The 25650-nt window shown below is 43.5% G+C and overlaps 1 protein-coding gene across 1 annotated transcript in view; it reads left to right on the top strand.

Moving 5' to 3' along the window:
* Positions 1-25650, top strand: part of TCP11L2 (t-complex 11, testis-specific-like 2) — a 41415-nt gene that overhangs the window by 8883 nt on the left and 6882 nt on the right. The window contains exons 3-8 of the mRNA XM_006897543.1: positions 1438-1558; positions 3305-3525; positions 7198-7334; positions 13554-13741; positions 13939-14120; positions 19146-19318. Of these exons, the coding sequence (XP_006897605.1) occupies positions 1438-1558; positions 3305-3525; positions 7198-7334; positions 13554-13741; positions 13939-14120; positions 19146-19318 (1022 nt within the window). The remainder of the gene's footprint in view (positions 1-1437; positions 1559-3304; positions 3526-7197; positions 7335-13553; positions 13742-13938; positions 14121-19145; positions 19319-25650) is intronic.

Genomic DNA, 25650 nt, shown 5'->3' with positions numbered 1-25650 from the left:
CTACCATTCATTTGTTTATAGGCAGCTTGACCTTTGCTTCCACTAGCAAAGTCCAGTCCAGAGCAAGCCATCAGGGTACAACAATCAGTACTAGCTCACAGGATGGGTCATCATCTCTTGATCTGGTTAGGTTTTGCATTAGCTTTATTTTGTGGACATTTTTGCTCAGGAATGACAAATCAAGGAGCCTTGGAGGCAGAATGTGTAATGTATCTGGCTGCTAACAAAAGCCTGGTGGTTTTGATCGATCGGCCACTCATGTAAAGATTTATAGCCTCTGAAATCTGATGGAGGGCTCCAGGGTGCCTTATCTGGTTGTAAATTTTAACATTTTATACTACTAAGTAGAATACATTTTTAGTTATAGCAGCAATTTTAGGTCAGATTTTTTTTTAAAGTTCATTTTCATCACCAATAATATTATCTTGTTGTTAATTCTATGTACTTAAAATTGACAGCTGTACTTTTATCAAGTTATTTGATCATTCACCATCCAGCATCCACTGAACCGTCACTGTCTGCAGGCTGTCTGCTAGGCTCATGGCAGGTATCTGGGAGGAGCTATGGCCCTGACCAGGCAAGTGTGTGACTGTGACCCCGTGGGGAAGTCAGCAATTACAGTGCCTAGAAATACGCGCTTCACTCAAAGCTGTGGAGGGATAATGTGGCAGTTGAATAGGAATGGTGGTGGTGGTGGTTTTTTGGTTTTTTTTGTTTTTGTTTTTTTTTTATTTTTAATCTTGTTGTGTACCATTGAATCAGATCCGACTTGCACAGAAGGAGATTGCCCCTCCTCCTCCAGCGGAACATCTGGTTGAATGGTGTATTTTGAGCTGCTCTTATTTTGGGGCATTGACGTAAGGGTTAAAGCAACATGGCCACTTATTATGTTGTGAACTCTTCCTTAGAATGCTCTGATTTTAGCAGTGACTTTGCTGGCTTTATATAGGACATCTGAGCTGAGGTTGGCAGGCTCCCAAATGTGTGACTCCTTGCGGCCAGTCTCTGCTTTTCTGTGCCATGAAATTTCAGCCGTTGAGGAAAGAACAATTTTACTATCTCTTAAAGGCCCAAGCCCCCAAATCTGGAACTGGTCTACAGATGTGTGTAAAAGAGTAACTAGGTAAATTATTGCTTCTCCGTGGGATACAATATTATTCTGTTTTTTAAAAGCTATAGCAAGAAAGCCCTTCTACTACCCAGGGAAAATGATTAAGAGAGAAAAATGATTAAGGGAAAAGAAATATAGACTGTTGTATCTATTGTGTCCTTTTAACTATGTTAAATCAATGACTTGAACAAAGGAAATCTATCAAACAATAAACAACATGATCATGGTCAACTTTTGTTTGCGGTTTTCCCCAGTTTCAGGGCACATCTTTAATTTATAGTCAGTGAACATAACACGTCTGTCTGAAAACTGTTTTGTTCCTGTAGCCTGGCTGGGCGGATGAAGCACATTGTTCACCAGGCCTTCTGGGACGTCTTGGAATCAGAACTGAGCGCAGAGCCCCCCGAATACGAACATGCCATCAAGCTGTTTGAAGAAATCCGAGAAGTAAGTTGATGCTGTCAGTATCCACTCAGTACCACCCCATCCCTACCTCACCCCTCAAATCTGGCCCCTGCCCTGGGGCTGTTTTCATGCCCTTTCATATTGGGAAGTCTTGGTGGAAAACTGAGCAGATTCAGCCACTGGGAATGGTTTTCACTGAACCTTTGAGATGGGCGCAGTAGAAGGATCTCAGAGCAGAGAGTGGGTAAGAGAATAGGCTCCGAGGGTCCAGCAACATTATTCAGTTATAAACACTACCTGTTAAGTTTCAGTTTGCATGCTCATGGTCCCTAGAGAGTTGCGTTGCTAACTAACCCCTAAGCCAGGCTTCTCTGGTGGTTCAAATCCCCCAGCTGCTTGATAGGAGAAAGATGGGCAGCAGCCTTCCGTGTGACTTACAGTCTCAGAAACCTGATGGGGGGTCAGCTGTGAGGGTCGGAACTGACTCAGTGGCAAAGAATGAGTTAGTGGGAGTCATAATGCGAAGATACAAGTACTGACGGGGGAGTTGGGAGAACTAAGTGAGGTGACACAGTTACAATACGAGGAAACATTTACAGGGCACTTGCTTTATACCAAACCAAACCAGTCAAGCCGATTCAGAGCCACAGATAACCACCACCAAGGGTTTAAATTGGATTCTTCCAGGGTGTAAATCATTATGAGAGGCTACTTCCTGCCTTTCTCCTGAGGAGCAGTGGAGTTTGAACACCTGATCTCTTGATTAATGATGGCCCAACACGTTACACAGTACACCTCCAGGGATATTTTTCTTTATGGCAAACACTGTCTTACTCAGCCTTACGTGAAGGATAATGTGGTAGGTCCTCTCTCCTGGAGAGAAGCTGCGCTCGCTCGTCGGTGCAGGTGCACGCAGTTGGAAGCACACACCGTTGTAAGGGGCAGAGAGCAAACAGGCGTTCTGGCTCAGCGCTCATGCACACGCACCCTGAGCGCGGGCTGCACTTAGTACAGTGTCCACTGAAGAGGCTGTCAAATAGGTTACCCGGCTAATCCCAGCCATTGAGTCAGTCCTCACCACGGGGCCCTAGAGGACGGAGTGGAGCTGCTCCATGGGGTCACCCAGGCTGGGAACTGTCATGGCCACTCCATCTTGCTCCTGTGGAACGGTTGGTGGATTCAAACCACTCACCTTCTGGTTAGCAGCTGAGCACTCAAACTACTGTGCCACCAGGATGACTATCAATAGGTTAGTCACATCATGGTTAATAAATATGTCCTATGCAGAACCTACTAATGGAGCCAAGAGGGTTTTCCCATTTATTCTTTTCTAAAGGAGTCTTTATGGCCTCCAACTTGTCCATCCTTCTTTATACTGTTTATCTGTAAATGTTTTACGTTTTCAATACTAGTTCCTCCTTGCTGGCTGACTCTTCCACGATCCACCATTCATGAGTGAGAGGGCGGGAGGAGTACTTTAATTCAAGAGGTAGAGCTTGCTTTTTAGAGTCAAAATGCTGGGCCCCTCCTTTGATCCACGAGGATTGTGAACCTCTGTGCTCGCACATAGCACTGAGGCAACAGAGGCATCGGCCATCCTTCAGTCACCTCACGGAGCTGAGCATGGGACAGCCTTCAGTCTCCTAGGGGAGCTGGTCAGGGGACAGCCTTCAATCTCCTAGTGGAGCTGGTCAGGGAACAGCCTTCAGTCACCTCATGGGGCGGTCAGGGGACAGCCTTCAGTCACCTCGCAGAGCTGGTCATTTTCCCTCTCCTCTCCCTGTGCAGATTCTCCTCTCTTTTCTAACTCCTGGGGGCAACCGCCTTCGCAACCAGATCTGTGACGTTTTGGACACGGACCTCATTAGGCAGCAAGCCGAGCACAGTGTTGTTGACATCCAGGGCCTGGCAAGCTACGTGATTAGTACGATGGGAAAGCTGTGTGCTCCCGTGCGAGACGATGACATCAGAGAATTGAAGGCCACCGGCAACATCGTGGAGGTGCTGAGGTGAGTGCTTTCACTGCTTACATCTGCTTAAGAAGAACCTTTGGATTCATTCAAACCAAAGTGTAGATGTTGGCGAAGGCCAGAAAAATGACTGATCTCCTGAAGGACTCCTTCACCCAAGCAGAAAACTGACTAAGCCGTAAGTCAGCCATTGACTGTGAGAGTGTTCAGATAGAGTGTGCTGACAAGGCTTCCTTGGCTCACTTTAGGCTCTGGGGATACAGTGATAGAAAAAGACAGATATAATCCCTGACTCCAGGACGTTTACAATCTGATGAGAGCTAGACCTTGAGCAAGTCATTACACTGTGATGAGTACTGTGAAAGGGGTTGTGATTGTTGATGTCATATGCCTCTTGGTTGATTTCAACTTCTGTGACAGAGTAGAGTTTTCTGGGCTGTAATCTTCATTGATTATGCAAAGGCTTTTGACTGTGTGGATCACAACAAGCTGTGGTTGACTCTGAAAAGAATGGGAATCCCAGAACTTTTGATTGTGCTAATGCGAAACCTATACTTGGACCAAGAGGCAGTCGTCAGAACAGAGCAAGGAGACACTACATGGTTCAAAATCAAGAAGGGGGTCCGTCAGGGATGTATTCTGTCTCCATACCTTTTCAATCTGTATGCAGAACAGATCATCCAAGACACTGGGCTGTACGAAGAGGAATGTGGCATCAGGATTGGTGGAAGAGTCATCAACAACCTGTGTTATGCAGATGACACAACCCTGCTTGCTGAAACTGAGGAGGACCTGAAGTGCTTGCTGCAGAAGGTCAAGGACTGCAGCCTCCTGTATGGATTGAAGCTCAACATCAAGAAAACAAAGATTCTCAACACTGGGCCAATTGACAGCATCAGTATGGATGGTGAAGAGATTGAGATAGTTAACAGTTTTAGTTTGCTTGGCTCCACAATCAACACTCTTGGTAACAGCAGCCAGGGATTCAAGAGATGAATTTCATTGGGAATGTCGGCTGTGAGGGACCTCTCAAGAGTACTGAAAAACAACGATGTCAGGCTGGAGACTTAAGGTGCACCTGATCAGGGTTATAGTCTTTGCAATTACGTGCTATGCGTCAGAGAGTTGGACAGTGAATAGGGATGATAGAAAGAGAATTGATGCCTTTGAGCTGTGGTGCTGGAGAAGAGTGCTGAATATACCATGGACTGCTAGGCGAACAAACAGGTTTGTCCTGGAGAAGGTGAAGCCTGAATGCTCTTTGGAGTCAAAGATTCTGAAGCTTCGTCTGACATATGTTGGGCACGTTGCAAGGAGGGACTGGTCCTTGGAGAGGGACATCATGTTTGGCAGAGTGGAGGGGCAGCGAAGGAGAGGAAGACGTTTGATGAGATGGATCGATTCTGTGACTGGAGCGGTGGGAATAAGTGCATTTGAGATGGCTAGGTTGGCACAGGATAGAACAGCGTTTAGAGCTCTTGTACATAGGGTCGCTATGAGTTGCAAACGACTCGATGGCACATAACAACAACAACAACAATCTTTATGAGCGCCGATGACCAGGACTCTTTCGTGTGGAGCTGCGTGGGAGGTTCAAACTGCCAACCTTTTATTCATATTCAGTTGCTTGACTGTTTTCCCACCAGGGCTGATTGTGAAGGGGGTAAGAGAAAGTATTAACAGAGCCTTCAGCAGGGCAGCCAAGTCTAGTCAAGATTCTGAGACATTTCATTCTTCGTTAGGGTCTTCCTTTAAAACATAAATCCTAAATTCTCAGTGTCTTAACCAGTACATATTTATTTCTCACTCTTGCCACAATCCAAATGTTTGTCAGCATCTTTTGTCTGGCGGCTGCTGGGTGCCATTCGTGGAGCCAGGCTCTCTGAGTCTTTGGTTGCCCACTTGCCCAGGTCTTCCTGGCTTCTCCTGTCTCTTGGTGAATGGGAGAGAGACTGAGGAACATGTACCTGGAAGTGTAGTTACGGCAGGCCAGGAATGACAGCTGCTGATGTTACTGTTGTTCTGGACCATTGAGTCAGAATCAACTCATCGCTGGCCCTCTAGCAGATTTTCAGAAGCAGTAAGTCATGTAGGAGGAGTTTGCCCATCTTTCTCTCATGAAGCAACTGCTGATTTGGAACCACATCACCTTTTGGGTCGGCAGCACAACTCCTTACCACTAAGCTACCAGTCATTTAATATAATTGGTCACATGTCCCACTTAAATTGAAAGGGGGCTGGGTGATATTGTTGTTCCCTAGGAACACCAACAAAGAATGAATGAAAATCTAACTTTTCTGTAACCTTTCATTAAAATCACAATTGCTGTTGTTGTTGTTAAGTGCCATCAAGGCACAGGCGACTCATAGTGACCTTATGAACGAAAGTCCTGCACACCTCCTGTATAACTTTCGTCCTTTCTTCAGGTTCATTGGGTTTCCAGAGGCAAGCTATTATGGAGTGGATGCCACTCCTGCTTCCAAGCTTGTTTTAATTGGGGAGCTTCACCAAACACTGTCCACCATGGGTAACCATTATCACATTTGACTCATCAGTGTCACAGTGTTCAGCTTCACAGGAACCACGAGCTACCTCTGTACAGCAAGTGGACATACAATCTAGAAGAAAATTTCACAATTAGAATTAAAAAAAATTTATTAAAAGGAAAAAAAGTCCCAAATCTTTGTTGGTCTGGAGAAATGACGTGTACATTCAATCTGATTATATAGGTTTGATCACGTCCTTTTGAGCTCAGTGCAAGAAGAAGAAGGTTGCAGTACTTTCTGTTGCTGGCAAGACTTTTCTGTCCTTTTTGTGTGCATATGGTCACATTGAAAATGGACATTTTTTTTTCTGTATTCGTTTTAGAAGGGTAAGGTATGGAAGCTGGTCTGTACATACTGGACAAGTGACTTTGTGACCTCAGATAAGTTTATAACTTCTGCAAAGTCACATGTTCTCTGTCGGTTGGGCTTTCTGGTGTCCTCAGAACTATGCTCAGCTCTGGCAGACTGTGGTTCATCCCATGCAGGATCCTTGTTTGAAGTTCTCTTGTTATCCACGTGTGATAGCTGATCTGTGGTGGTCACCTTGCTATGTATTTGGCACCTGCTAGGCCCCACTCTACCTGGATTGGTGTTTACAACATAGTTCCAAGACTGACGTCACCTCCTCTCAGACAGGGAAACTGAGGTCCAGCCAGATTGAAGACTCTGTGTGTTAGCAATGGAGTGGCCAGGGGTAAATCTGTATTTGAGCACAGGACTGTCCAAATCTAAAATGAAGTATTTTTTCCTCTGTATCTCGCAATTCTGTTCTTTCCATTTTTTTAAAAATTTTATTTCTTTAGTAATAAAATCCAGGAAAATTTTAAGGGCTGTCAAGTGAAAATTCCTTCATCAACCATTATTATTTCCATGTTAAGATGCATAGTTTGTGCTTCTAAGCGTCTATCAGTTTACGATCAGATGTAATGGATCACCTGGCTGTGTTTTCTCTGCTACAGTGAATACTCTTGAGATCTATGAATGAATTCCCTTCGAGTTTTGAGTGTGTGGCTATGATTTTCTATTAAAAAATAGACTTGCCAATTGGTGATTGGGATTTCAAAACTGTTTTTGAAGATGTCCATCTGTTTCTGTAATAATGTAGAACAGTTAATGAATTTCAGTTTGATTTAGGCCTCTAACTCCTTTAACTCAATTTTTTTAGACAAATATTTCACGTTCTGGACCTCATGAGAATGGACATGGTCAACTTTACAATCAGGAGTCTTAGGCCCCATCTTCAACGCCAGTTGGTGGATTACGAGAGAACCAAATTCCAGGAAATTCTTGAAGAAACTCCAAGTAAGGCAGAATAACTGCATTTATGTTGAAATTTGTTGCATAGAAAGCTTTTTTATATTTGATGTCTTAAGTTATAACACTAGATTTTTATCTTTATGTTTTATCTTTCTTTCGAACCTTCTAAAATTGGGATTGTAACCAGTTAGCTGCTTCCTATGCACTAGAAACTGGGTGGCAAACACTATTCACTTCTTAACTCTTAAAAAAATATTTGTTGAATACTTGCTGTGTGCCAGATACTGTTGAAGGGCTGTGTAATGAACCAAACGGAACAAGATTGTGGTTTCCACGGAGCTGATATTCTAGTTCAAACTCAAAGCCAGTCTCACTGCCATCAAGTTGATTTTGATGCATTGTGACTCTGTTAGGCATGATCGAGCAGCCCCATAGGATTTCCAAGCATTTAAGCTCTGCAGAAGCTGCCTGTCATATCTTTGTTCCTGCAAAGCAGCTGTCAGACTTCACCTTTCAGCTAGAAGTCTATTACTTTAACCATGGTGTGACCAGGTTGCTTATTACTATTCATCATACTGAAGAACAATTGATTCATGATTCCTGACCCTCAGCCAGAGAGACTGGTTTAGGATGCTTGTAAACCCAAGAGGCATTTTCCTAAAATAGGAGAGTGTGTCCCACTTCTACTAGGGTGTACTAGAAACAAATACAGTTACTAGTTTCTATGAAGAACAATAGGCTAACGGGACAGTGATGGGGCGATGTGGAGGAGCTGCGCCTTCTTCAATGAGGTAGACAGAGCGCTTCTAAAAAGTGACAGATGAGCAGAGTTTTCTGGGAAATGAGGGAGAGGATTGATAGCCAGGCCCAAAGGCCCTGAAGCAGAAACTCACTTGGGATGTTTGAAGACTAGAAAGCAGCCTTGTGCCTGGAGCAGAGTAGCTAAGGGCTGAGTAGTAGGTGATGAAAGCCTCATTATTAAATGAGAGGAAGTTTAAGTCTAATTCTGAATGTGGTGAAAAGTCCTTGGAGAGTTCTGAACAAGGGAACAGCTGATTTTGATATTTAAGGAATAGTCAAATCCTGGGGAGAAAACAGATTATACATAATAAAGAGAGAAGCAAGGAGACCAGTTACGATTGCTGAGGCCAGAAATGTTGCTGGCTTGGTCCAGGTGATGGTGGTGAAAGTAGTGAGAATTGGTCGTTATGTCGATGGATTCTGAAGATAGAATAACCAGATCTACTAGCACGTTGGATTAGAGGAGAAAGAAGTGAGGACGACCAAGATTTTTATCTCAATAACTTGAATAATAAATGGTAGTACCTTTGAATGAGAAGAGCAAGAAATAGGGACCACAGTTTTGGGGATGTTAAAGGGTCAAGTGAGACCCTGTACCATTCTCAAAACAAAGGCACGCCTGATTCAGGCCATGGTCTTTTCAGTCACTTTCTTTGCTCCTAAGAGCTGGGCAGTGACTAAGGATGACAGAAGAATTGATGCCTTTGAGCTGCGGTGTTGGAGAAGACCCCATAGACTGCCAAAAGAACAAACAGATGTGTGTTGGAGAAGGTGTACAGCCAGAGTCCTGCTTGGAAGCAAAGACGATAATGTTTCATCTTACAAACGTTGAGTATGTTGCTAGGAGAGGCTATTACTTGGAAATGGACATCATCCTTGGAAAGGCAGAGGGTCAGCAAAGGAGAGGCAAACCCTCTCCCAGGTGGATTGACACAGTGACTGCAGCAGTGGGCATGAATGTGTCGGAGATTATGAGGATGGCACAGGACAGTGTTCAGATTAGTTGTTCATAGGGTTGCGATGGGTCGTACTTGACTCGACGGCACCCAACAACAATGAAATAGGATCAGGTATTCCGCTTATGATACAAGCTCTCTGACATCAACATGGAAATATTAAGTAGGCATTTCAAAGAATCTAGAGATACAAATTCTTGAGCTATTCATATAATTATGCATTTTAGAGAAAGAATTTTGGCCTTAGTTCACATATATAATTAGACTGTTAAGGATTGGAGAGAGTGTAACGCAGGCAGGGCAGGGCGCTCCTTAGATGCAAGGATGGTGAAACTTTGCCTCACATACATTGGACATGTTGTGAGGAAGGGTGAGTCCTTGACAAAAAGACCTCAATACTTGGAAAGGTAGAGGGTCAGTGAAAGAAAAGAAGACTCTCAACAAGATGGATTGTCACAATGCCTGAAGCAATGGGCTCGAGTGTATTAGAGCTGATGAGGACGGCACAGGAGAGGGATGGTAATGCGTAATTGTATGAATGGCTCAAGAATTTGTATCTCTAAGGGGAGCTCTGGTGGCCTAGTGGCAAGGAGCTGCAACTACAATCCCAGAGGCACATGGTTCGAATCCACCAGATGCTCTGCCGGGAAAAGGAGGGACAATCTCCTCCTGTACCAGTCAGATCTGATTTGATGGTACACACACACACACACACACAGAATTTGTATCTCTAGATTCTTTGAAATGTCTACTTAATATTTCCATGTTTATGTCAGAGGGCTTATATCATAAGCGGAATACCTGACCCTATGTCATTGTTGTTTATGGGTGCCGTCGAGCCAAGTACGACCCATCGCAACCCTATGAACAACTAATCTGAACACTGTCCTGTTCTGTGCCATCCTGTTCACATCTGCTCTTAAGAGGGTTGCTGTGAGTTGTAGTCAACTCAGTGGCACCTAACAACAATGACAAGAAGGATCCTCCTACAATATAAATTCTGCAGTTTCAGAGGCTGCATTGTTTTAGCTCCAAAGTGCAAGGGACAAAGGGAGATGAACCTCACATAGAAACGAAATTAAAAAATGATAGTATGCTTTGAACAAGGTTTACTGGGACCCAGTGACTGATTTCAGTTGTACACCTCTGTGCATGTCTAGTGTGTTTATACATGTGTGCACGTATGTCCTAGTCTTGGAACCAAGATAGCTGGGAATCTTGATCAAATTCCTCAATACAAGGTTGAATTACAAATTTATTCTTCTCAAATGATTGATTTCTTTCTTGCTAAAGCTGAGTGACTAGCAATCCATTTGTAGCCATCAAGGTGACTTGCGTATTTTCAGAGATTGAAGAATAACATCAATCCAGCTCTTGCATTGTTGTGATTACCCAGCTCTGAATATGTTCCCAGAGAAATCAAGAGGCTTCAGGAAGTGAAGTGGATGCCAGCTCTTAATGATACCATGGAGTCACCCAGTAAAAACGCAGCCACTCTAACCCCATGTCAAAATAAGAGCATCACAGACTTCACAGAGAAGGACAAAGTGGTTACAGGGTTTTGTGTGTTTATGATTTTTTATGAAATACTTGTGTTTTCAGATAGGACTTTGGGGAAAGATTTTTATACTGCCCAGGGACATATTTTATACAGTTGACTTATGTAAAGGATGCCCAGAAAGCATTAGGCAGTGATGGGCTGCATCGATCAAGCATCAACCAGGTAACCACATTAAATTTTAACAGCAAACTTAGCAATGGAGAGAGGAACAGATTACCCCTGCAGGACCAGACCAGAAGTAATTTCCAAGATACCCAGTCAAAAAAGGATTTGTTTCTTTGCCAAGGATCCTTCTTCATTTCTCTAGATAGTTGTATCTTATTCTCTAGGAAAATTATTTTCATGAACTTCAGTTCATGTGATTATTTCCATAATCCCACAGACTTAAATATATTTTTTTTTAAATTGGGGCTTTTTAAATTATTTTTAAATTTTTTTTACATTAGTCTGATTTATTTACAAAGTTTGAATACACTGTTTTTCACAAAAGTCCTTCCCATTTCCTTCACACCACCCACTCATCAAATTGTGCAGCCCTATGATTAACACCCTCCCCCACCCCCCATCCTCACCCCTCCCCCCAGCCTTGGATCCTCATACTTATTCTACAAAAGTGGTTTTATATTAACTATATTTTTCAAAGATGAACCAAACTACACTGTGAGGGTGCCTCACACGTAAGGCATTCAGGAAATATTTATGGAATGTTTTAAAAATGCTCAGCATTGACCTGTCCAAAGTTAGAGTCACACAGCTCATTAAGTTGTGACACCACTACTGGAAGCCACATTTCCCCAAAGCCAAAGCCCTGTCCGTCAGCTGGGCTATGTGGTGGCCAACAACCCAGTGAGCAAGCTGGGTTACGTGGAAGAAGACTGACCAAAACACTGAAATATGATCATCAGGAAGGTGAGAAAGCAGGACAATGTGAGGTGTCCTTAGTAAAAACCCAGAGAAAGCCCAGAGGCTCCATGGCCAGGATGGTTCATTTGCATTTTAAACAGAGAACATCCTTCGATGCTCTGACGACCATTGAGAGTCTGATGGTCCCATGACTCAGTCAGACCAGACCCTTGTCAGGGAGGTGGGGATGCTTGATTCTCATAAAACAAACAGAATATGGGAGAAATCCTTTTTAAAACTAATACCACAGTGAGACAAGGTAGTAGGAGACTAAAATAGCAAATATCCCAGATAAGGTAGCCACATTATACCAGTGGAAAATTGGGGCACTTGGTCTATATTAGGAATCTCTGGATGGTACAGAAAGTCTCCCTGTTTGCATCGTGCATTAGGCCAATTAATTAAAAGGTCAGCGGTTCTAGTCCCCCAGCAGCTCTGCTGGAGAAACATGAGCAAGCAGTCTCTTCTCAGCATCCAACACATATTGCATGTGCACTGCTCTTTTTCCCAAGAATGAGGTCAGTTTTCAGTAGGGTGTCAACCCATAATTTTTTCCAGTCCCCTTATAATCCCAGTTCACCTGCCTTCTACAAATTCAGACTTATTCTCATTTTACTCCACTGCAGTGACTCAACCAGAAGGAAGTGGTTCAGGGCCCTGGTTATTCGACTGTGAATCCCTAGCACTTGGTACATACATACCCGACACCTAGTAGGTGGTTAATAATTATGGTAAAAATAAATGGACAAATGAAGAGGATCTCATTACTGTCCATGTGAAAAACAGGGTTACAAGTATCTTGTGGGGTTGAATTTGCCTCCAGAGACACACAGCAGAGTTGATGTGTTAGTTTATGAGGGCGAAGTCACCACGGCTTTTTCTTTAGCAAAGCTGATGCGTCTTCATTTGCTGTAGGCTCTTGCTACTCTTCCTACCTTGCCAGCAGTGCTCAGTTCTGACTACATGTTTGAATCACCCAGAGTGGTTAAACATAGATCCATGAGCCCCGCCTCTGTCTGATTAAATCAGGATCTCTAGGAGCAGTGCCCAGAATAATTTCTTTTTTCTATTTAGTACTCCCCAGGTGACTCTAAACTCAGCCAGGATTGAGAACCACAGTTGCTTTTGTGCAAGATAACTAAATGGGCTTTTAAATGTGTCAGCTGTAAATGATTAAGCCTGCAGTATAAATGCTTATTACTGCCACATTGTAATTATATCCATGATGATTTCTTCTCTCCCTCTCTCTGTTGGATGTCTTTTAAATAAAAGACTGCAAGCCTTTTACATCTTTATAAACAGAGCTAGCAAACTAAGAACATTTGCCAACCAGAGAGAAATGAGAATTGTGAAATTCTAGGGGTGGTGGTGTTTTAACGGCAAACAGCTCCTCGTAAATCACCACCATTCAAGTGCTGGCCTGGCAAGGAATCTCAATGTGACTATTCTTTACTTTCCTCTCTCTTTCTTTACCTCGTTATAAAAAACTGCAAAAAAAAAAAAAAAAAAAAGTCTGCACCTGTGTTCAGTCTTCATTTCTTGGCAATTGCCACCTTATAAAGTCTTTCAAATACATAATTTTGTAAGAATTGTGGTATATTAAAGCAATTTGTTGCTAGTCAGAAGTGATAGAACTTAGACTAAAGTAAAAATGTGTGTGTGAGGTTGCCCTAAGAAAGATGCACTCAAAAAGAAATCTTGCCTCCAAACTTTATAATCTTTCTAGAATAGACTTTAGTATTTCACTTGCTTTGTGATATAGCAAATGTTTGTTAGTTTCCAGGACTGTCTCCCTAACTGGATCATAAGCTTCTTGGGGACGTTACACTTCAAAATAATTTGGTACCATCCAGTTAGAATTGACTCATAGCTGACCCTCCAGTGGTTTTTTGGAGTTTGTAAATCACACAAGATTCGAACCACTTGCCTTTGGTTTAACAGTGCCACATTCATGTGTCGTCAGCTCCTAACATAGCATCTGTCTTGTAGAATGTCCAAATGAAAGGAGCACTCAGGACAGATGTGTGACCATTTCCCCTTTAGGTGCTCTTGATCAAACGACAGAATGGATAAAAGAATCTGTAAATGAAGAACTACTTTCTCTTTCTGAGGCTGATTTACCTCCTGGAGGCGAAGGTGGCTCCAAGCCAAGCCTGAGCCCTACACTGGTGCTAAATAACAGTTACTTGAAACTATTACAGTGGGATTACCAGAAAAAGGAATTACCAGAGGTGAGTGACCCTCCCCCTTCACTCAAGTTTTCTAGTATTTTAATTGTTAATCGTTAAGTTATGTGCTCTAGCTGGCTGAGTTTTAATAACTTTATTAAAATCGGATAAAAATGAGAGTTTGCCTCTAGTTCCTTATCTTATGTTTTCATGGTATTGAGCTTCCTTTTCCATTTTCATATTTCAAATAACTATGCCAGACACTCATGACAGATGGAGCACGTCTTCAGGAATTGACAGAGAAGCTGAATCAATTGAAAATGATTGCCTGCGTGTCTCTGATTACCAGTAACATGGTGGGTGCTGTCACAGAAGGTCTACCTGAGCTTGCAGACAGATTAAAAAGGATCTCCGCTGTTCTTCTTGAAGGCATGCACAAAAAGTAAGTCCCGAATGTCTGTGTCTGCAATCCTCTCTTTCAGTGAAGCTCTTCATATGTGTCAGAGAACATGAGTAACCTTGGTATGATATCGAGGACTGTGCATTAGTGTATCTTACACCTTCTTTTTCTAGAATTTCTTTTAATATCCCTGAAGGCTTAGTTGTCCTTTCATAGGAAGGGAGAGGTCTTTTCCGTAGCAAGTGCCAGGGTGAGGATAGTATTTCAGACTCCTGATGGAGGTAGGCAAGAGCTCTTCTCTGACAGTGCTGCCTTCAAAACCAAGCCAAACAAAACCAAAAATTCCACCTACCTCCCCATTTAACTCGCCACATCAAAGAAAGCTCTCTGTGTTCACTTGTTCCTACTCAGTCATGCCTCTCCTGTGAAAGAATGTCTTTACTGACCTGGCAGAGCCAGAGTGCTAGAAAGTATTTAGAAGTGGTGACATTTTTTTTAATCCTGCAGAGATGATTGATACACATGTTTAGTAGAAGTTTTCTTTTTGCTCAATTCATTTTCCATTATCCGACTTTAATCAGTGATTCCAAAGAGAAGGGAACTAGGGTAGTATTTTGGCATGAACAAAAAGTCAGGAGATAAAAAATTTTGCCACCGAGTAACCTACCTTTAAATTGTTGGACCCTCCCCCAAAAAAGAAGCTTCAGTGTGGGCTTCTAACAGATTCCACTAAAGGAAGAACACCAAGAATCTACTATTGTTGTTGAGAATAGTGATAAAATAGGGTTTTTTCCCCTTTCTTTTTCTTAAAATTTGCTATGTGCCTAATAGCCTGATAAAGAGGTTATATTCAATAGAGAGGTTAATAGTCAAATAACATGTAAAATAGTCTATCTATAGCCAGGATTTGAACCCAAGTCTGTGTGATGGCACGGCTTGTTTTTATTCACTCTGTTACGCAGCTTCCTATCATTGGGGCCCTCTTTGATCCATTAGTTCTTATTCTGTTCAGAGTTATCTCAAAAACCTTTTTTTGATTGTTGTTGTTGTGTATTGTTGAGTCAGAACTGACCCACTGCTGACCTTCCAAAGATGAGGAGATGCTTGTGTATCTCCCAGCGAGCAGCTGATGGATTTGAACCACATTCCTCTTGGTGCATTTCCTTACCTCTGGGGCACCAGAGATACTAAGCTATGCTATGTAATTTTCCCCCATCATGGTGTGGACTCAACAAATACTAAATTGCCTTTTTTTCTTGCCTAGTAAGTAACTCGCCCCTGATTACTTTTTAAGGAGCTCTGATGATCAGTGGCAAGGAGCTGCACTGCAAACACTGGTTTTTGCACTGCAAACCCCAAAACACTGGTTCAAATCCACCAATTGCTCAAATAGAGAAAGGTAGGCATTCTTCTCATGTGTGATTTACAGTCTCTGAAAACTCAATGGAGTGTCAGCTATGAGTCAATTCTGACTTGATGGCACATAGCAATAACAGCAATCATTTTTAATTATTTCTGGATTCTAAATTCAGTTACTTAGAAATAATTATGAGAATGACTATCTTTGGTCATGATCAGTTGTAAAAAAAAAGCAAGTACCACCACATCTTGCTCTAAAGCCATATCTAACTCTCTATCAATTCCACGGGGTTTGGGCAGCGCATCTCTGTCCACAGTGTTAATAACACGAAAACAATCCCCCAGCATTCAATAACACAAGAACAATTTCCCTGCGGTCAGACATGACCCCACGCTTCCATGGCTGTTTTACTCATCTCAACACCAGTCTCCCCCCCCACCCCCCGCCCCATTCCCATTCTTGTTATATAGAGATCACATAGGTACAACACCACTGGGCTGTCTCAGCCACTGTGCAATATTGTAATATTCACCATTAACCCTATTTTTGCAGTTTGAGTTGAAGGGACTATCCATCCCACCAGACCCTTGGGAATTCTTGTATACAAATGTAAGGGTATTGTTAGTTGTCTGCTTAGGATCACCCCTGCTCCTGGTACCTGTACCTGAATCCCTGGGTCTGGAACTGTAACATCTGGCAAGAAGAAAATCGTTTCAGGTGATATGGGGAAGAAGCGTACAGCAGCACAGCATCTTCTACTTCTCTTCCAGGTGTCCCTGAGAAACGTAGGAACTTCCCCAGTGGTGAACTCCTCAGAGCAACTCTTACTGAGTGTGAACACACCGTGTTGAAGGCATGAGAGCCAGCCTTCCATACCTTTATCCGCCTCTGGTGTAGAGAATGACTTTTTCAATTACCCACCCCAATTCTCTATCAGGATTATTACCATGAGGATTGTTGGCAACATGCTATGTCCATCTAATATGATGATTCTGGGCCTACTGCTGCACGCGGTGGACTGTCGAGTGCCTTCTTGGATCTGACTAAACATAACTCAACACCAAACTTACTGCTTTGCTGGATCCAAAATCTGATGTGATAGCTCAAAGACCACAGAGAACTGGACTGGGGGAGTTAAAAGGGTTATAACCAGATTAATAACCAGTTAATCCAGAATAATAGATTAATAACAGACAGTCAAGACAGCACCCAAAATGTACACAGTCACCTCAGCCTCGAGCCACGTGACTCTGAGTGTCCCCAAGTTCTCAGTCCTGCTTCTTCCTGACCCTCCAAGTCCCACCTCACTTCGTGCTCCACTTCAGTTCTCCACTTCAGCCATGGCTGCTGCTGCCGTCCTGAAGCATGTCCTACATTTTCCTGCCTCCTCTTCTCTGACTGGGGAAGATTTCTCTCTGCAGATGGAGCTGTTCAATGTATTGATGAGACTAGCCAGTCAGTCCTCTTGTAGATTGTTGAAACTGACCAGTCCCCTTGTAGGACAGCAGATAGCCAGTCCCTTCATGGATAGACTAACATGCTCCATTAGCTTAGTCCTGCCCAGCCACATAGCAATCCATACTAGAAAAGCCATATTGAAAACAAACTCCATATCAGTAAAGAGCTCAACATCCACATAGCAAGCCATAGTAGAAAAGCCATATTGAAAACAAACTCCATATCAGTAAAGAGCTCAAGTGACTCAGCTTAGTATACTAACATATACCATATATTGACTATACCATAGACTGCCAAAATAACAATCCTGTCCTAGAAAAGTATCCAGGGGGCTCCTCAGAGGGAAGGGTGGTGAGACTTGGTCTCACATACTTCAAGCCTATTGTCAGGAGGGACCAGTCCCTAAAAATAGACATCAGGAAGGGTGAAAAGCCAGAGGAGGAGAGGAAGACCCTCAATAAGATGGAAAGCCAACATGACTCCACCAGTGGGCACAGCAGAGACCGACAGGATGATGCAGGATCAGGCCCAGTTTCAATCTGACTGCACAGAGAATCGCTGTGAGGTGTAGTTGACGTGATAGCACTTTGTAACAACAATACTGACTTCTGAGTACCTTCCCCTCTTATATTTATTGATATTATGCAGTAAAATAGATGGTCAGCAAATAAACAAAAACCCTTAATGAGAAAGACTGACAGAGTGCCTGCACAGTACACTGCAGCAATTGTGAGTGTGGCACAGGATTAGGCCGTGCTTTATTCTGTGTCCAAAGGGTTGCTGTGAGCCAGGGCCCACTCAGTGCCATCTACAACCAGTAGACTCAGTGCTCAAGCGTGGATAAGTGACTTGACTCTGCCTTAGCTCTTAAGCATTGTTGTTGTTGTGTGCCGTCGAGTCGCTTGCGACTCATAGCGACCCTATGTACAACAGCCCTAAACTCTGCTCTGTCCTGTGCCAATCACACTGTCTCTGACACTCCCATCCCGATTAGCCCAGTCACTGAATCAGTCCACCTCATAGAGGGCCTTCCTCTCCTGCGCTGTCCCTCCACCTTACCAAGCATGATGTCCTTCTCCAAGGACCGGTCTTTCCTCACAACATGTCCAAAGTATGTTAGACGGAGCCTCAGAATCCTTGCCTCGAAGGAGTCACCAGGTTTAACCCTTTCCAGGACGAATCTATTTGTTTTCCTAGCAGTCCATGGTATTCTCAATACTCTTCTCCAGCACCACAGCTCAAAGGCATCAATTCTCCTTCTATCCTCCTTGGTCATTGTCCAACTCTCTGATACATAACAAGTGATAGCAAAGACCATGGCCTGTATCAAACGCACTTTAGTCTCCAGAGAGACGCCATTGCTCTTCAGTACTTTGGAGAGGTCCCTAACAGCAGACTTTCCCATGGCAATGCGCCTTTTAATTTCCTGGCTGCTGATGCCAAGAGTGTTGAGTGTGGAGCCAAGCAAACTAAAGCTGTGTACAATCTCACTCTCTTCACCATCCATCCTGATGCTGCCAATTGGTCCAGTGGTGAGAATCTTTGTCTTCTTGACATTGAGCCTCAATCCATATTGTAGGCTGCAGTCCTTGACACTCTGCAGCAGGCGCTTCAGGTCCTCTTCAGTTTCAGCAAGCAGGGTTGTGTCATCTTAAGCATACCTTGTAAAAAAATTTATTCTGACACAGAGTCAGACCAAGAGATTTATTTTGAAAAGCAAATAGATGGTTTCTTTTCCTTCCTGTCAGCCCTATATATAACTAAGATTGTAGACTTATATTTCAGGGATCACATTTTTCTGCTTATGTTTTTATAGCTAAACAGTATGTACATAGTTGAGTATTTTAGCATTTAAAAATCTGCTGTGTACAAGGAGTGGTTTTTGGGAGGAATTACCTTTTTTTTCTAGCCCATTCTAGTTGTTTTTAAGTGCTGTTGATTCAACTATGACTCATAGCAATCGAATGAACAGTGCATCAAAACCTTGCTCTATCCTGAGCCAGCTCACAGTCTCTGATATGCTCAAGCCCGTTGTTATAGTCGCTGTGACAATCCACCTCATCTGAGGGTCTTCCTCTCTTTCACTGTCTCTTTCCCAGGATTGGTGCTTTGGGTTAACACAACCAAAGTATGTGAGATGAGATAGAAGTCATTATTACCTGTGTAGGAGAAGATTGATAGACATTTGAAACAAAAAAGTTCAAAGAAGAAAAACTAATGCATTTTTTATTTTGTCTTCTCTTTTGCAGGACATTTAACCTGAAGGAAGCCCTGAACTCTATTGGTATTCAGACCTGTGTTGAAGTTAACAAGACTCTGAAAGAGAGAGACTTGTCCCCTTTAAATGCTGAGGTGCAAGCCAGTCTTATAGGTCAATTTTCAAGTATCGAAGAAGAAGACAATCCAATCTGGTCCTTGATTGGTGAGTCTTTATGTTCTTATTGATTTATATTTCAATTCTAATTTGCTTTCGTTTTATAATTTGATTCATGTTAAATTATTTAGTCCATCTAGGTGTAGTTTTAAGCATATAATCTGCTCCTGTTGGAAGGTAAATATTGAAAAATAGAAGAAAGTATTAGAGATATTATAGGTATGGGACTCTGCTTCTTTGTGTATATGTGATAGAGTTGGAGGATGTTCTGGTGTCTTAATGGTGAGGAATTGCCCTGCCAACCCCAAAGCATACTGTTCAAATCCACCAGCTGCCCCAACGGTGAAAGATAGGCAGTCTTCTGTGTGACCTACTGCCTCGGAAAGCCCATTGGAGGGTCTGCTGTGAGTCAGTTCTAACTCAACAATACATAGCAACAACACCACGTTAGCATCCAGCTAATAGGTACTAGGAAGGCATTATCATAATGCTGCCTATAATGCTAAAATCCTGGATCAACAAAATACTGACAAAATAATTCCAGCCAGCTGGCAGTAAATTCATAGAGAGTCAACATCCATCCTCCTATGACCAAGCATGCAGGATCAGAGGCCCTTTTCTGGTCAGGCTTAAAAACACAGAGAATTGGGAGGCGCAATGCCTGGACTCTTTTCTGACCTATGTGCTAGGGAAGAGACTCACTGTCAAACATTGTTGGTGAATTGAGAAAATATATCAGTTTGGACCTTTTCTGTTCTATGTCACAAAGAGTTTAAACTTCTCAACTAGCTTAAGCAAAAAGAGAATGCATTTTCTCACTTAACTGAAGAGACTAGGGGGCTGACTGGGGCAGCTTACTCAGGGGCTGCACTGCGCGTTCCTGTGTTTCCTCCCTCCTGTCCGCCTGTCCGCGCGCCCCCTCACCTCTGGGGTTGGCTTCTTTCACAGAAAGGTTTTCTCTTGTATTGTTGTTGTTGTGTGCCGTCGAGTTGCTTGCGACTCATAGCGACCCTGTGTACAACAGCCCTAAACTCTGCTCTGTTCTGTGCCAATCGCACTGTCTCTGACACTCCCATCCCGATTAGCCCCGTCACTGAATCAATCCACCTCATAGAGGGCCTTCCCCTCCTGCACTGTCCCTCCAACCTCCCAAGCATGATGTCCCTCTCCAAGGACCGGTCTCTCCATGTCCAAAGTTTGTTAGACGGAGCCTCAGAATCCTTGCCTCCAAGGAGCCACCCGGTTTAACCCTTTCCAGGACAAATCTGTTTGTTTTCCTAGCAGTCCATGGTATTCTCAATACTCTTCTCCAGCACCACAACTCAAAGGCATCAATTCTCCTTCTATTCTCCCTAGTCATTGTCCAACTCTCTGATGCAGCTTGCCTCATCGCCTGCTCTCTCAAACAACTCATAGCTGTCATGTTGGAACCGAGACATAGCTGCCCCTCCAGCTGCTTGCACAGGCTGCACATTGCATGGAAGGAGATTGCTCGTGTTTCTGTTGAAGAGTGACTGATCAATTCAAACCAAATTGCCAGAGAGGTGCAGCCTTGAGGGTCCATGGTGCAACTCCCTGCGGTCTACCCCATCCGCGTTCCTCAGCCCACAGTCTAGTTAAGCACAAAACAAGAATTGCTTCCCTGTTGGTTCAAATATTAGCTCAAATAGCAACCCCAGAATTGAATCCCGTTTGCTCCATGGGCCTGACTTTAGAATATGCTTCATTCTTCAGTCAGTCTGGGTAGCCAGCCAGTGGGACAGGAACATAATTTTTGGAGCCAGGAAGGAGTCAGTCTAACCTGTAACACCTGGTCTGAGAGCAGAAAGGAGGTGCTTCTCCCAGATAAAGCCCCAGATAAAGGGTCCTGTGACCATGAGAAGGTGACAAAGCAAGGGTGTCCTCCAGAAGCTGAGGACTAAGACTCGGAAGAGGCAGCAAGCATCAGAGTCAAATACTCTGTGATGAGAAGTTCTCAAGACTCTGTTTAAGTCAGTTCTGACATAAGTTGAATGCCTCATTTATTTACTTATTTTCATTTTGCATTGCTTTTTTGTTTGGTTTTTTGACAGTTTTATAACTATTTTATAATCAGCTATTCGTTTTTATCCACTCTTTTGAAAGTGGTGACAGGTGCATAGGTAACTAGTATGTACAACTTTTTTGGGGAATCTTCATCCTCATTATATTTTCTGGACAACTGTACACGGATGTGGTATGGGACATTCCTAGTCCTTTGCTCCAGACAGCTTTGTTAAGCCTGGTGTCAATGTGAACATCTGGCGTTCCCATCTCCTTCATGGCAAATTTCCAGATCTCCTTGAGTGCCCGAGGGGCACGCTTCTTAAATCCCACTCCATGGATACACTTGTGAATGTTGATGGTGTCCTCTCTGGTCACTACTTCGTTGATGGCAGAATGGCCTTTCTTCTTCTCACCACCCTTATTTGCAGGGGCCATAGCACTGGGACCAGGCTGGAAAGCTATTTTGCATTGTTATTTACTTTTATTATCAGTATCTTTATGAATCTAGTCTGTTTTTAAGGGTTGATACATCACATCTGAGATTGATAACATGTGTGCAATGCTGGACATAGAACGTATTACCAATAATAAGCTGTAGAATCCAATTAACACACCGTCTTAAGTCCAGTTCCTTGTGACTTGAATACATCACGAGTGGGGAGCTACCTACATACTAACACCCTGAGACTAATCTATAAATTTTCAAAGTACAGCATTGACTTCCTTGAGAATGCAAATAGACTTTCTTTTTCCTGTGGGGCTCTCAAATTTATCTGCATCCCAGAGGACTTGAAACACTGGGGACCTAGGCTGCCTGGGCTACTTGCATAGCTCAAGGCCTAACCCCTACCTTGAAAGAGAGAGTTCTTCTGGTTTATAGCCTCATGGGCCACTGCTGAGAGGTGACAGGTGACAACAGTACCAAACACCTCATACTAGTGCCGCCTGTGACTCAGTCTTTACCTGCGTAAACTTTATATGTGCAACCATGTCCAAGTTTGTAACATGGAGATTCTGTTCCTGAGAGCTAAGGGAGGGTATCCAGCAGGCCCTGTCATGTACTGCCCTGTGCCCACTCGTGTGCACCTCTGTGCCGTCCTGTGTCTGTAGGTGATCTCTGAGAAACACTTGTAAACGGGATAAATCCCACTTTTCAGGAGAGGGATGTAAGAGTCGAGAGATTAAGTGACTCTTGCTCAGGACCACATAGCTGCCTGGCGGTGGAGCAGAGGTTCCCACCCAGCCTGTCTGACTCCAGAGCTCGTGTTCTTCACTGCTGTGATTGGCACCCACTCTGCTGCTTGTTGGCCAGGCAGTGTGCCCTCTGTGCCCTTGCTTTAGATAAGGGAAGTGCTGTAGTGTCAGAAGGGAGAGGGAATGAGGGAGCCAGGGGCTGCTCCACCCCCTGCAGCCTCTTCAAATCCAGTAATGCAGCTTTTGTTCACCAAGCTCTTCCCCAGTCCAACTTTTATGTTCTTTGCAGATCGAGAGCATTTTTAAAACCTCATTCCGATAGTGTTGCCTTAGCTGCCACGATTGACTCACTCCAGTCGCTCTTCTTCAACTGTGGAAGCCAAACACGCCTTAGGCAGGGACTCCACTTGGCTGCACCTAACTGGACAAGTGCTTCTGTCATTTTATTCTTGGCCAGAAAGCTGACTTGTTCACAGAGGAGACAGAACCACTGGTCAGCATAATATATTCCCAAGGGCTTCATTCTTCAAGTAAGCTTGCAGGAAAGGATTTGGGGCAAATCTCTGATAAAAGCAGCCCTGGGTCCATGAACATCAGGCGTGCACAGATGACTCATAATTACCTGTCTGCAGAGGAGTAAAAGTAAGTTAATTATACTGCCATCCCCAGGACTTAAGAAGCGCTCATAAAGACAGAAGGGTTAGCCATGGCTCTCCTCTTCCGGTCAAGGTGCCTGTAGTCTGCCTTCTTTGGTTTTCAGTTGATGTGTTAATTGTTTGCCAATTGGATTACAATTGTGTTTTGTGTTCAGCCTTCTATAAAGGGAGCTCTGGCAGCCTGGAGGATAAGGAGTTGCATTGCCAACCCAAAGGTTTGAACTCATCAACTGTCCTGTGGTAAAAAGATGGACCGTCTCCTCTTGTGCAATTTACAGTATCTGAAAAACCACTTGAGGGTCAGCTATGAGTTGCTTCTGACTCCACACCATTGACTTGGTTTTAATGTAATCAGAAAACTCTTTTCTTTAAAACCAGTTTTTTCAAAAGTATATTGAAATTGAGTAAAAGTTAGTACCTTCTACGTAGAGTCGTTAATGGATTACTTCCTATGTAAATTAGTTGCATACCTATCATTCTCTACTTTTCAAAGAAATTAATTTTCATTTGTATAAGTAATACCTGAACCATTTCTCTGTGTTGAAAGTTAACAGATAAGACTCAGGCCATCCTTAACTGCCTTCTCCAACTCCTCTTCCCTCCACATCTTCCACTGTCTTTCGTTTCATGCTTACCTTGGACTTTTTTCCCCCACTGAATTTTCTTTTGAGTTCACTAAGCGTGTATGATGTACGAAGAAAAGGAATAGCTCTCACCTACAGAGTGCTCTGTCTAGGAAAGGAGACACATTGTCAAGTAACAGTAAAAGAATGTGATAGAGTGATAAGAGATAGGCAAGCCACAGAAAGGAAGGAGCGTCAGGCCTGGCATTAAGGTCATTTGCCTACAATCTATAAAGAGCTCCAGCTAATTAATCTGTTGTCTCTGGGCTTTGGGCAGAAATGAGATGAGATGGAAGGGCATTCCAGTGAGAAGAAATAGTTCTGCCCAATCCACGTATAGGGCAGATGTCCCTGTTTTAGGAACACTGAGTTCTAGAGCAGACATGTGATCTGTGGGAGAAGTGATTGACGCTAAGCGTTTCATCCATGTCATATTCATCTGTACTCAGATGCAGTGTATTCTCTTCAGTTAACTTATTTGTGAGGTTTCTGTTTCCTAAGTCTGTAAGGGTCAGACTTGTCCAGCACGGACTTCCATCTGACAAAAGAAGAGATAAGTCTTGGAGAAGGTGCAGCCGGAGTGCTGAGTGGAGGCAAGGATGGGGCAGTTTCATCTCTCATGCTTTGGGTATGTTGCTAGACGAGGCTGTTCCTTGAAAAGGTGGAGGGTCAGCCAAAGAGAGGAAGACCCCCAACAAGATGGATTGACACAGCCGTGTGAACGCAGCCATGGGCTCAAGTGTGTCAGAGATGATGAGGATGGTACAGGATAGAGCAGAGTCCAGGTCTGTTCATAAAGTCACTATGAGTTGTTCTCCAGTTGATGGCACCCGAGAACAACATTGCCCTCAAATCAGTTCCTGCTCCCTGCAACCCTCTCTAAGTTTCCTGAACCTGTATATTTTAATGGAGTCACACTGTCCCATGTTTCCCCTGCGGAGCAGCTGATGGGTTTCAACCACTAACCTTTCGGTTAGCAATCCAAGTAATCCACCCTGTCACCAGGACTGCTCTCTGTGATTTCATTTTATTTGGATCCACAGTATATGACCATGGAAACAGTAGTCCAAAAATTAAGCATTACTCACTTTTATTGAAAATGGTCTCTTTCAATTGCTAAGGGGCAAGGATGTGATTTTGAGGACTGGGATGTAGGATGTTATTGTTGTTTTCAGGTGCCTTTGCATCAAGAACGACTCATAATGATCCTATGAACAAAATATCTGACCCTCGTCTACCCTGCGCCGTCCTCTCCCTTCCTGACACACAGGAGCCTATTGCAGCAGTCACTGTGTCAAGCCACCGAGTTAAGGGTCTTCCCTTCCTTCGCCGACCCTCCACCTTTCCAGCATCATGTCCTCTCCAGGGAATAGCCCCTCCAGGCAACATGCCCAAAGTATGTGAGGTAAAGCCCCATCATTCTTGTCTCCAAAGAGCACTCCATCTGCACCCTCTCCAAGACATACCTGTTTGTTCTCTGGCTGTCCATGGAATATTCATTGCTCTTCTCCAACAGTACAGCTCAGAGGCATCAATTATTTTTCTGTCATCCTTATTCATTGTTCAGCTCTCAGATGCAAAACAAGTAATCAGAAAGATTATGGTCTGAATCAGATGCACCTTAGTCCTCAAACTGACATCATTACTCCTCAGTAATTTAGAGAGGTCTTTAACTGCAGATTTTCCCAGTGCAATGTGTCTCCTTATTTCCTGACTGCTGGTACCAAGAGTGTTAATTGTGGATCTAAGCAAGATGAAGTTCTCAACAGTTTCAATCTCCTCTCCATCTATCATGATGTTGCCAGTTGGTCCAATGGTAAGAATCTTTGTTTTCTTGACATTGACATGCAATCCATACTGAAGGCTGCATTCCTGATCTTCT

Source organism: Elephantulus edwardii, unplaced genomic scaffold, assembly GCF_000299155.1.
Source record: "Elephantulus edwardii isolate Elephantulus edwardi_28Jun2011 unplaced genomic scaffold, EleEdw1.0 scaffold00211, whole genome shotgun sequence".
NCBI lineage: Eukaryota > Metazoa > Chordata > Mammalia > Macroscelidea > Macroscelididae > Elephantulus > Elephantulus edwardii.
Note: the sequence above shows the minus strand (reverse complement) of the source record. Positions and strands in the feature narration are given on the sequence as shown.